Consider the following 13,387-nt stretch of genomic DNA (forward strand, 5'->3'; position numbering starts at 1 on the left):
GTATGAGGTCACTTCCTCTGTCCTCTAGGGACACTTCCTCGTCCTGCTAACACTACTTTTAATTCACTATGAGGCAGTTACACCCTGCAGTTTATAAGTATTACAGACTTAATTTTTGCTGTCTGTAGTGGTTGTCATAGTGACCAGTTAAAATAGTCAAAAAAATGCATTCTTCTTCAACCCTTCCTTGAATTAATCACCATACTGATATAGCTAACGTGGGTTTTCTTTCTCCTGTGTGTGTGTGTGTGTGTGTGTGAGACAGAAGCGTGAGGAGCTGTCCTTGCAGCAGGAGGCACTGTTGCGTAAGAGGGAGGTGCTAATGGCGGAGGGGGAGGGGCCTGACACAGAGGACCGCCTTGTCCAGGAAATGAACGAGGACATTGAGGTTTTGAACGCAAACATTGACTATATCAACGACAGCCTATCAGACTGCCAAGCTACCTTCATACAGATAGAGGAAACCAAGGTAAGAACACACACACACACACACACACACACACACACACACACACACACACACACACACACACACACACACACACACAGGACACAGCCATCTTGTAGTAGTATATGTCTTAGTGCTGGATATTTCCTGCAGGAGGAGCTGGACTCAGTCGACACCTCAGTGGTCATCAGCTCCTGCTCTCTGGCCGAGGCCCGGCACCTGCTGGACCACTTCCTCAAGGCCTCCATTGACAAGGTAATGAACACAAGAGTAGCTGATAGTTCAGTGTCTGTTTTAGTTGATGTATATCTCCCTCTGCTGTTCTTTCCAAGGACTGCAGGACAGTTGGAATAAGATGTGTGTGTGTGTGTGTGTGTGTGTGTGTGTGTGTGTGTGTGTGTGTGTGTGTGTGTGTGTGTAGGGGTTACAGGTGGCTCAGAAGGAGTCTCAGATCCGTCTGTTGGAGGGTCAGCTGAGACAGACAGATGTGATTGGCTCTGCCCACAATCACATCATCCTGGATGCGCTGAGAGAGAAGGCTGAGTGTATCCCTGAGCTGCAGGCACTCATCCACAACGTACAGCAGGGTGAGGACACTCACTCACTCACTCACTCACTCACTCACTCACTCACTCACTCACTCACTCACTCACTCACTCACTCACTCACACTCACTCACTCACTCACTCACTCACTGTTGGTGTTTCTATGTGTGTTCACAGAGAATGGTTATGTCAGCACTGATGAGGAGCCGTCAGAATTTACCCAGGCCTCGGATGGCAGGTGAGACTATATGATCCCCTTCTGACCCTCACAATGTTACAACACACACACATTATTACACTGACCCTCACACGGTGACAACACACAGTCATCATCACACTGACCCTCACACAGTGACAACACACACTCATCATTACACTGACCCTCACACGGTGACAACACACACTCATTATTACACTGACCCTCACACGGTGACATCACAGTCATCATCACACTGACCCTCACACGGTGACAACACACACTCATCATCACACTGACCCTCACACAGTGACCCTCACATGGTGACAACACACAGTCATCATCACACTGACCCTCACACAGTGACAACACACAGTCATCATCACACTGACCCTCACACGGTGACAACACACAGTCATCATCACACTGACCCTCACACGGTGACAACACATCATCATACATCTCTCTGCAGTGTGTGTTTATGTCTCTTTGTCTTCTCTCTCTGCAGTGTGTGTTTACGTCGCTCTGTCTTTTCTCTCTGCAGTGTGTGTTTATGTCTCCTTGTCTTCTCTCTCTGCAGTGTGTGTTTATGCCTCTTTTGTCTTCTCTCTCTGCAGTGTGTGTTTATGTATCCTTGTCTTCTCTCTCTGCAGTGTGTGTTTATGTCTCCTTGTCTTCTCTCTCTGCAGTGTGTGTTTATGTCTCTGTCTTCTCTCTCTGCAGTGTGTGTTTATGTCTCTCTGTCTTCTCTCTCTGCAGTGTGTGTTTATGTCTCTTTGTCTTCTCTCTCTGCAGTGTATGTTTATGTCTCCTTGTCTTCTCTCTCTGCAGTGTGTGTTTATGTCTCTGTCTTCTCTCTCTGCAGTGTGTGTTTATGTCTCTTTGTCTTCTCTCTCTGCAGTGTGTGTTTATGTCTCTTTGTCTTCTCTCTCTGCAGTGTGTGTTTATGTATCCTTGTCTTCTCTCTCTGCAGTGTGTGTTTATGTCTCTGTCTTCTCTCTCTGCAGTGTGTGTTTATGTTTCTCTGTCTTCTCTCTCTGCAGTGTGTGTTTATGTCTCCTTGTCTTCTCTCTCTGCAGTGTGTGTTTATGTCTCTGTCTTCTCTCTCTGCAGTGTGTGTTTATGTCTCTTTGTCTTCTCTCTCTGCAGTGTGTGTTTATGTCTCCTTGTCTTCTCTCTCTGCAGTGTGTGTTTATGTCTCTGTCTTCTCTCTCTGCAGTGTGTGTTTATGTCTCTGTCTTCTCTCTCTGCAGTGTGTGTTTATGTCTCTTTGTCTTCTCTCTCTGCAGTGTGTGTTTATGTCTCTCTGTCTTCTCTCTCTGCAGTGTGTGTTTATGTTTCTCTGTCTTCTCTCTCTGCAGTGTGTGTTTATGTCTCCTTGTCTTCTCTCTCTGCAGTGTGTGTTTATGTCTCTGTCTTCTCTCTCTGCAGTGTGTGTTTATGTCTCTTTGTCTTCTCTCTCTGCAGTGTGTGTTTATGTCTCCTTGTCTTCTCTCTGCAGTGTGTGTTTATATCTCTTTGTCTTCTCTCTCTGCAGTGTGTGTTTATATCTCTGTGTCTTCTCTCTCTGCAGTGTGTGTTTATGTCTCTGTCTTCTCTCTCTGCAGTGTGTGTTTATGTCTCCCTGTCTTCTCTCTCTGCAGTGTGTGTTTATGTCTCTGTCTTCTCTCTCTGCAGTGTGTGTTTATGTCTCTTTGTCTTCTCTCTCTGCAGTGTGTGTTTATGTCTCTTTGTCTTCTCTCTCTGCAGTGTGTGTTTATGTCTCCTTGTCTTCTCTCTCTGCAGTGTGTGTTTATGTCTCTGTCTTCTCTCTCTGCAGTGTGTGTTTATGTCTCTTTGTCTTCTCTCTCTGCAGTGTGTGTTTATGTCTCCTTGTCTTCTCTCTCTGCAGTGTGTGTTTATGTCTCCTTGTCTTCTCTCTCTGCAGTGTGTGTTTATGTCTCTCTGTCTTCTCTCTCTGCAGTGTGTGTTTATATCTCTGTGTCTTCTCTCTCTGCAGTGTGTGTTTATGTCTCCTTGTCTTCTCTCTCTGCAGTGTGTGTTTATGTCTCCTTGTATTCTCTCTCTGCAGTGTGTGTTTATGTCTCCTTGTCTTCTCTCTCTGCAGTGTGTGTTTATGTCTCTCTGTCTTCTCTCTCTGCAGTGTGTGTTTATATCTCTGTGTCTTCTCTCTCTGCAGTGTGTGTTTATGTCTCCTTGTCTTCTCTCTCTGCAGTGTGTGTTTATGTCTCCTTGTCTTCTCTCTCTGCAGTGTGTGTCAGATGAAGTCTTCAGCCAGTCAGGATGACTTCAAGATGAAGGTCCAGGTATGTCAACATGTGGCAGCAGGATTTCAGGCGGAGGTTAACCTCTAGCGACGAGCAATCCCGTATCCGGGAGCGTAATCATAGCCTCAAGCTCATTACCATAACGCAACTTTTCCTATTCATGAAAATCGCAAATGAAATGAAATAAATATATTCAAACACAAGCTTAGTCTTTTGTTAACAACACTGTCATCTCAGAATTTCAAAATATGCGTTACAGCCTACGCTAGACAAGCATTTGTGTAAGTTTATCATGGCATAATGCTATGCTAGGCTCTGCTGGCAGCAGGCAACATTTTCACGAAAATAAGAAAAGCAACCAAATTAAATAATTTACCTTTTGAAGAACTTCGGATGCTTTCACTCAGGAGACTCCCAGTTAGATAGCAAATGTTCCTTTTTTCCCAAAATATTATTTTTGTAGGCGAAATAGCTCCCGTTTGTTCCATCATGCTTGGCTGAGAAATCGACCGGAAAATGCAGTCACTACAACAGCAAACTTTTTTCAAAATTAACTCGATAATATCGACACAGAAACACGGCACTGATCCATCCTCAAGGTGTTTTTAACATATGTATTCGATAATATATCCGTCGAGGCAGTTGGTTTCTCATAAGAAACGGTTGGAAAAATGGCTCAGTATTTTACGCAACGTTTTCTGCGGGAGACAACATGTGACCACATGCTATATATGGTCCCTTACAGCCATTCTCCAATGGAAATGCCTAAAAAGACGTCACAATGCTGTAGACACCTTGGGGAAAACGTAAGCTCATTCGTAGCTCCTTCACAGCCATATAAGGAGTCATTGGCATGAGGCGGTTTAAAAAAATGCGGCACTTTCTGATTGGATTTTTATCTGGGTTTTTTCTGTAACATCAGTTCTGTGGCACTCACAGATAATATCTTTGCAGTTTTGGAAACATCAGAGTGTTTTCTTTCCAAAGCTGTCAATCATAAGCATAGTCGAGCATCTTTTAGTGACAAAATATCTTGTTTAAAACTGGAACGTTTTCATCCAAAAATTAAAAGAGCGCCCCCTATATCCAACTGGTTAAATCAGCTTTTCTTCTTGAGTTTATTTCACTGGTTTAGAACATAACTGGCTCGTATGACATGTTTGTTATGTGGAACCCTCTCTCGATACAGGTAAAACATCTGAGTACTTTCTGTTGACTAAACAGAGTAGAGGTTGTTGAAAGCCGATATGTGTAGTTCCATTAGATACCTGTAGAAAGCAGCCTCTACACGTGAGACATAGGGGGATAGTTCCATTAGATACCTGTAGATGGCAGCCTCTACACGTGAGACATAGGGGGATAGTTCCATTAGATACCTGTAGAAAGCAGCCTCTACACGTGAGACATAGGGGGATAGTTCCATTAGATACCTGTAGAAAGCAGCCTCTACACGTGAGACATGGGGTGATAGTTCCATTAGATACCTGTAGAAAGCAGCCTCTACACGTGAGACATAGGGGGATAGTTCCATTAGATACCTGTAGATGGCAGCCTCTACACGTGAGACATAGGGGGATAGTTCCATTAGATACCTGTAGAAAGCAGCCTCTACACGTGAGACATAGGGGGATAGTTCCATTAGATACCTGTAGATGGCAGCCTCTACACGTGAGACATAGGGGGATAGTTCCATTAGATACCTGTAGAAAGCAGCCTCTACACGTGAGACATAGGTGGATAGTTCCATTAGATACCAGTAGAAAGCAGCCTCTACACGTGAGACATAGGGGGATAGTTCCATTAGATACCTGTAGAAAGCAGCCTCTACACGTGAGACATAGGGGGATAGTTCCATTAGATACCAGTAGAAAGCAGCCTCTACACGTGAGACATAGGGGGATAGTTCCATTAGATACCTGTAGATGGCAGCCTCTACACGTGAGACATAGGGTGATAGTTCCATTAGATACCTGTAGAAAGCAGCCTCTACACGTGAGACATAGGGGGATAGTTCCATTAGATACCTGTAGATGGCAGCCTCTACACGTGAGACATAGGGGGATAGTTCCATTAGATACCTGTAGAAAGCAGCCTCTACACGTGAGACATAGGGGGATAGTTCCATTAGATACCTGTAGATGGTAGCCTCTACACGTGAGACATAGGGGGATAGTTCCATTAGATACCTGTAGATGGCAGCCTCTACACGTGAGACATAGGGGGATAGTTCCATTAGATACCAGTAGAAAGCAGCCTCTACACGTGAGACATAGGTGGATAGTTCCATTAGATACCTGTAGAAAGCAGCCTCGACACGTGAGACATAGGGTGATAGTTCCATTAGATACCTGTAGATGGCAGCCTCTACACGTGAGACATAGGGGGATAGTTCCATTAGATACCTGTAGATGGCAGCCTCTACACGTGAGACATAGGGGTATAGTTCCATTAGATACCTGTAAATGGCAGCCTCTACACGTGAGACATAGGTGGATAGTTCCATTAGATACCTGTAGATGGCAGCCTCTACACGTGAGACATAGGGGTATAGTTCCATTAGATACCTGTAGATGGCAGCCTCTACACTTGAGACATAGGGTGATAGTTCCATTAGATACCTGTAGAAAGCAGCCTCTACACGTGAGACATAGGGGGATAGTTCCATTAGATACCTGTAGATGGCAGCCTCTACACGTGAGACATAGGGGGATAGTTCCATTAGATACCTGTAGATGGCAGCCTCTACACGTGAGACATAGGGTGATAGTTCCAATAGATACCTGTAGATGGCAGCCTCTACACTTGAGACATAGGGTGATAGTTCCATTAGATACCTGTAGAAAGCAGCCTCTACACGTGAGACATAGGGGGATAGTTCCATTAGATACCAGTAGAAAGCAGCCTCTACACGTGAGACATAGGTGGATAGTTCCATTAGATACCTGTAGATGGCAGCCTCTACACGTGAGACATAGGGGGATAGTTCCATTAGATACCTGTAGAAAGCAGCCTCTACACGTGAGACATAGGGGGATAGTTCCATTAGATACCTGTAGAAAGCAGCCTCTACACGTGAGACATAGGGGTATAGTTCCATTAGATACCTGTAGATGGCAGCCTCTACACGTGAGACATAGGGTGATAGTTCCATTAGATACCTGTAGAAAGCAGCCTCTACACGTGAGACATAGGGTGATAGTTCCATTAGATACCTGTAGAAAGCAGCCTCTACACGTGAGACATAGGGGGATAGTTCCATTAGATACCAGTAGAAAGCAGCCTCTACACGTGAGACATAGGTGGATAGTTCCATTAGATACCTGTAGAAAGCAGCCTCTACACGTGAGACATAGGGTGATAGTTCCATTAGATACCTGTAGAAAGCAGCCTCTACACGTGAGACATAGGGTGATAGTTCCATTAGATACCTGTAGAAAGCAGCCTCTACACGTGAGACATAGGGGTATAGTTCCATTAGATACCTGTAGATGGCAGCCTCTACACGTGAGACATAGGTGGATAGTTCCATTAGATACCAGTAGAAAGCAGCCTCTACACGTGAGACATAGGGGTATAGTTCCATTAGATACCTGTAGATGGCAGCCTCTACACGTGAGACATAGGTGGATAGTTCCATTAGATACCAGTAGAAAGCAGCCTCTACACGTGAGACATAGGGGGATAGTTCCATTAGATACCTGTAGATGGCAGCCTCTACACGTGAGACATAGGTGGATAGTTCCATTAGATACCTGTAGAAAGCTGCCTCTACACGTGAGACATAGGGGGATAGTTCCAATAGATACCTGTAGATGGCAGCCTCTACACTTGAGACATAGGGGGATAGTTCCATTAGATACCTGTAGATGGCAGCCTCTACACGTGAGACATAGGGTGATAGTTCCATTAGATACCTGCAGATGGCAGCCTCTACACGTGAGACATAGGTGGATAGTTCCATTAGATACCTGTAGAAAGCAGCCTCTACACGTGAGACATGGGGTGATAGTTCCATTAGATACCAGTAGAAAGCAGCCTCTACACGTGAGACATAGGTGGATAGTTCCATTAGATACCTGTAGATGGCAGCCTCTACACGTGAGACATAGGGGGATAGTTCCATTAGATACCTGTAGAAAGCAGCCTCTACACGTGAGACATAGGTGGATAGTTCCATTAGATACCTGTAGATGGCAGCCTCTACACGTGAGACATAGGGGGATAGTTCCATTAGATACCTGTAGAAAGCAGCCTCTACACGTGAGACATAGGTGGATAGTTCCATTAGATACCTGTAGATGGCAGCCTCTACACGTGAGACATAGGGGGATAGTTCCATTAGATACCTGTAGATGGCAGCCTCTACACTTGAGACATAGGGTGATAGTTCCATTAGATACCTGTAGAAAGCAGCCTCTACACGTGAGACATAGGGGGATAGTTCCATTAGATACCAGTAGAAAGCAGCCTCTACACGTGAGACATAGGTGGATAGTTCCATTAGATACCTGTAGAAAGCTGCCTCTACACTTGAGACATAGGGTGATAGTTCCATTAGATACCTGTAGAAAGCAGCCTCTACACGTGAGACATAGGGGTATAGTTCCATTAGATACCTGTAGATGGCAGCCTCTACACTTGAGACATAGGTGGATAGTTCCATTAGATACCTGTAGATGGCAGCCTCTACACTTGAGACATAGGGTGATAGTTCCATTAGATACCTGTAGAAAGCAGCCTCTACACGTGAGACATAGGTGGATAGTTCCATTAGATACCTGTAGATGGCAGCCTCTACACGTGAGACATAGGGGGATAGTTCCATTAGATACCTGTAGAAAGCAGCCTCTACACGTGAGACATAGGTGGATAGTTCCATTAGATACCTGTAGATGGCAGCCTCTACACGTGAGACATAGGGGGATAGTTCCATTAGATACCTGTAGATGGCAGCCTCTACACGTGAGACATAGGGGGATAGTTCCATTAGATACCTGTAGATGGCAGCCTCTACACGTGAGACATAGGGGGATAGTTCCATTAGATACCTGTAGATGGCAGCCTCTACACGTGAGACATAGGGGGATAGTTCCATTAGATACCTGTAGATGGCAGCCTCTACACGTGAGACATAGGGGGATAGTTCCATTAGATACCTGTAGATGGCAGCCTCGACACGTGAGACATAGGTGGATAGTTCCATTAGATACCTTTAGATGGCAGCTTCTACACAAATCAAATCAAATGTTATTGGTCACATACACGTTGTTAGCAGATGTTAGTGTGAGTGTAGCGTAATGCTTGTGCTTCTAGTTCCAACAGTGCAGCAATATCTAACAAGCAATCTAACAACAACTACCTAATACACACAAATATAACAAGTAATCTAACAATTCTACAACTAGCTAATACACACAAAATTAACAAGTAATCTAGCAATTCCTCAACAACTACCTAATACACACAATTATAAAGGGATGGAGTAAGAATATGTACATGTAAATATATGGATGAGCGATATAGGCAAGATGCAGTAGATGGTATAAAATACAGTACATACATATGAGATGACTAATGTAAGATATGTAAACATTATTAAAGTGGCATTATTAAAGTGACTAGTGATCCATTTATTAAAGTGGCCAATGATTTCAAGTCTGTATGTAGGCAGCAGCCTCTCTGTGTTAGTGTTTAAAGGTCTGATGGCCTTGAGATAGAAGCTGTTTTTCAGTCTCTCGGTCCCAGCTTTGATGCACCTGTACTGACATCGTCTTCTAGATGATAGCCAGGTGAACAGGCATTGACTGGGATGGTTGCTGTCCTTGATGATCATTTTTGCCTTCCTGTGACATCGGGGCAGGTAGTTTGCCCCCGGTGATGCGTTGTGCAGGCCGCACCCCCCTCTGGAGAGCCTTACGGTTGTGGGCGGTGCATCTTGTACACATGAGTAATTGGGTGACAGTTGCCTTGACCGAACTCCAAGATCATTATACCACTATCTCCCAAGGTGTAGTTTATTAAAGACATCATGTGACTTTTTCTTCATCATTCTCTCCCCCCTCCCCCCAGACGGAGCCTCGTCTGTCAGCCCAGATGAAGGCGGTATCAGCAGAGTACCTGTGTCCCGTGTTAGACCCCTCTACTAAGAACATTACTAAGTCCCTGGCCTCCCTGACAGACATCCTGGAGAACGGGACCAGTATGAGCGGCCTGAGCCTCACCCTCCCTATCTTCAGAGACCGGATGTCCAGGACCATCAACCTGCCCGTCAGGGGGCACACCTTGTGAGTAGTAGGCTATGGCGCACTGTAACTTCTGGGGAGTACCAATATGGGGGACGGTGGCTTCAGAACAACGCCTGCTGTCAGCCATCTAGGGAACATGTATGTCTGTAACTGCATAGCAGTTTGTGTACATGCTAATTCTACTACGATCTGCTACTGTATGCTAATGCTTATTCTCTCTCGCTCTCTGAATTCATTTCAAGGTGCTTTATTGGCATGGGAAACATATGTTGCCGATCCTTGACTTCGGCGATGTCATTTATAAAATAGCCTCCAACACTCTACTCAGCTAATTGGATGTAGTCTATCACAGTGCCATCTGTTTTGTCAGCAAAGCCCCATATACCACCCACCACTGCGACCTGTATGCTCTCGTTGGCTGGCCCTCGCTTCATATTTGTCACCAAACCCACTGGCTTCAGGTCATCTATAAGTTTTTGCTAGGTAAAGCCTCGCCTTATCTCAGCTCACTGGTCACCATAGCAGCACCCACCTGTAGCACGCGCTCCAGCTGGTATTTCTCACTGGTCACCCCCAAAGCCAATTCCTCCTTCGGCCGCCTTTCCTTCCAGTTCTCTGCTGCCAATGACTGGAACAAATTGTAAAAATCACTGAAGCTGGCGACTCATATCTCCCTCACTAACTTTAATTAAGCACCAGCAGTCAGAGCAGCTCACAGATCATTGCACCTGTACATAGCCCATCTGTAAATAGCCCATCCAACTACCTCATCCCCATATTATTATTTTTTTTCTTATTTCTTTGCACCCTGGTATCTCTACTTGCACATCTATCACTCCCGTGTTTAATTGCTAAATTGTAATTACTTCGTCATTACAGCCTATTTATTGCATTACCTCCCTTATCTTACCTCATTTGCACACACTGTATATATATTATTTTCTATTGTATTATTGACTGTACATTTGTTTACTCCATGTGTAACTCTGTGTTGTTGTTTGTGTTGAACTGCTTTGCTTTATCTTGGCCAGGTCGCAGTTGTAAATGAGAACTTGTTCTCAACTAGCCGAACTGGTTAAATAAAGGTGAAATAAAAAATATATATATATATGTTAACATTGCCAAAGCAAGTGAAGTAGATAATATACAAAAGTGAAACAAACAATAAAATGAACAAATGAACAGTAAACATTATACTCACAGAAGTTCCAAAGAAATAAAGACATTACAAATGTCATATTATATATATTATCTCATTATCTCTCTCTCTGTCTCTCTCTGTCTATCTCTCTCTGTCTCTCTCTGTCTCTCTCTCTCTGTCTCTCTCTGTCTCTGTCTCTGTCTCTCTGTCTCTGTCTCTCTGTCTCTGTCTCTCTCTGTCTCTGTCTCTCTCTCTCTCTCTCTCTATCTCTCTCTGTCTCTCGCTCGCTCGCTGTCTCTCTCTCTCTCTCTCTCTCTCTCTCTCTGTCTCTCTCTCTCACTCACTCACTCACTCTCAATTCAATTCAATTTCAATTTAAGGGGCGTTATCGACATGGGAAACATGTGTTAACATTGCCAAAGCAAGTGAAGTAGATACTAAACAGCAGTAATAACCTCTCTCTCAGCCCCAGACAGTCTCACGGTGATGACACCTCCCCTCTAACAAGGAGGAAGTCTTATCACCGAGGCCAGGCTTCCAGGTAGCTAACTGTCTTCCAACTAATCACTAATGCCTTGTTTTGTTCAATCTCCACATTCCCTTTACCTTGTCTTCCTGCTTTGTGTTGTTCCTGTTAAATGAACTATGTGAAATGTACGTCAAATAAATATGACTTGACTTCAATCATCCATTAATCAATCAATTAATCAATCCATTAATCAATCAATTAATCAATCCATGAATCAACCAATCAATCATTGAATATGAGACACAAACTTAACTCCCGAAAAGTCAGCTGTTCTCATAATATCCCGCATCTCTCCACACCACCCCCCCTCCACCTCTCCCCTCCCCATCCTCCCCTCAACCGCTCTCCCCTATCACTCTCTCTCAGAAATGCTGATGGGTTCACTCCCCCCTCCTCCCCCCCTCTTAGAACCCGGAACGACCGCAATGTCTTCTCAAGGCTCACCAGCAACCAGAGTCAGGGCTCTGCACTGGACAAGTAAGTACACGCACGCACGCACGCACGCACGCACGCACGCACGGACGGACGGACGGACGGACGGGCGGGCGGGCGGGCGGGCGGGCGGGCGGGCAGGCAGAGAGACAGACAGGCAGGCAGGCAGAGAGACAGACAGACAGACAGACAGACAGAGAGACAGACAGACAGACAGACAGAGAGACAGACAGGCAGACAGACAGACAGGCAGACAGACAGGCAGACAGACAGGCAGACAGACAGACAGACAGACAGACAGACAGACAGACAGAGACTGTAACCTTCAAAGCTCTTTGTTTTCCCAGCCAATCGTCTTCCTTATCTGATCTTTACTTCTCGTCTTTCCTTTCTTTCATTGTTCTCCTGCTGAGTTGTTCTATGGTTCTTTCATTGTTCTCCTGCTGAGTTGTTCTATGGTTCTTTCATTGTTCTCCTGCTGAGTTGTTCTATGGTTCTTTCATTGTTCTCCTGCTGAGTTGTTCTATGGTTCTTTCATTGTTCTCCTGAGTTGTCCTATGGTTCTTTCATTGTTCTCCTGAGTTGTTCTATGGTTCTTTCATTGTTCTCCTGAGTTGTTCTATGGTTCTTTCATTGTTCTCCTGAGTTGTTCTATGGTTCTTTCATTGTTCTCCTGCTGAGTTGTTCTATGGTTCTTTCATTGTTCTCCTGAGTTGTTCTATGGTTCTTTCATTGTTCTCCTGCTGAGTTGTTCTATGGTTCTTTCATTGTTCTCCTGAGTTGTCCTATGATTCTTTCATTGTTCTCCTGCTGAGTTGTTCTATGGTTGTATGGATTGAGATTAAGATCATTCACATTCATCCTAGGATGGACAGTCTAGCTGCAGGTTTCTAGGTGATATTCTCTAATAGAGGTCCTGCTGCCAGACAGATAGACGTGAACAATCTGGCTCTGCTCTTAATGGAACTTATTGATAATGGAAAATATACTTTCAGCCCTCGCTAATAGAAGATATTTTATAAACAGTTCCGCTGATGAAGGGTTGGAGTTCGGAAAATCATTATTGAGACGGCTGTTGCAAAGAAGCCCCCATAACAGGAAGTCCCGGTGTCCTCTTGTGTTCATTCCTCTTCTTAAACACTCATAACAGGAAATCCCAGTGTCCTCTTGTGTTCATTCCTCTTCTTAAACACTCAGAACAGGAAATCCCGGTGTCCTCTTGTGTTCATTCCTCTTCTTAAACACTCATAACAGGAAATCCCAGTGTCCTCTTGTGTTCATTCCTCTTCTTAAACACTCAGAACAGGAAATCCCGGTGTCCTCTTGTGTTCATTCCTCTTCTTAAACACTCAGAACAGGAAATCCTAGTGTCCTCTTGTGTTCATTCCTCTTCTTAAACACTCAGAACAGGAAATCCCAGTGTCCTCTTGTGTTCATTCCTCTTCTTAAACACTCATAACAGGAAATCCCAGTGTCCTCTTGTGTTCATTCCTCTTCTTAAACACTCATAACAGGAAATCCCAGTGTCCTCTTGTGTTCATTCCTCTTCTTAAACACTCAGAACAGGAAATCCCAGTGTCCTCT

General features: G+C 44.6%; 1 protein-coding gene across 2 annotated transcripts in view; it reads left to right on the forward strand.

The window, feature by feature from the left end:
• Positions 1-13,387, forward strand: part of LOC110493278 (kinesin-like protein KIF21B) — a 142,987-nt gene that overhangs the window by 97,967 nt on the left and 31,633 nt on the right. The window contains exons 19-26 of one of the 2 annotated variants that reach the window (XM_036950810.1): positions 266-469; positions 602-703; positions 870-1,035; positions 1,171-1,231; positions 3,441-3,495; positions 9,526-9,740; positions 11,309-11,383; positions 11,738-11,848. In XM_036950810.1, coding sequence (XP_036806705.1) covers positions 266-469; positions 602-703; positions 870-1,035; positions 1,171-1,231; positions 3,441-3,495; positions 9,526-9,740; positions 11,309-11,383; positions 11,738-11,848 — 989 coding nt within the window. The remainder of the gene's footprint in view (positions 1-265; positions 470-601; positions 704-869; positions 1,036-1,170; positions 1,232-3,440; positions 3,496-9,525; positions 9,741-11,308; positions 11,384-11,737; positions 11,849-13,387) is intronic. The other variant, XM_036950809.1, reaches the window with a different exon arrangement.

The sequence above is a fragment of the Oncorhynchus mykiss genome, chromosome 17 (genome assembly GCF_013265735.2).
Source record: "Oncorhynchus mykiss isolate Arlee chromosome 17, USDA_OmykA_1.1, whole genome shotgun sequence".
Lineage (NCBI taxonomy): Eukaryota > Metazoa > Chordata > Actinopteri > Salmoniformes > Salmonidae > Oncorhynchus > Oncorhynchus mykiss.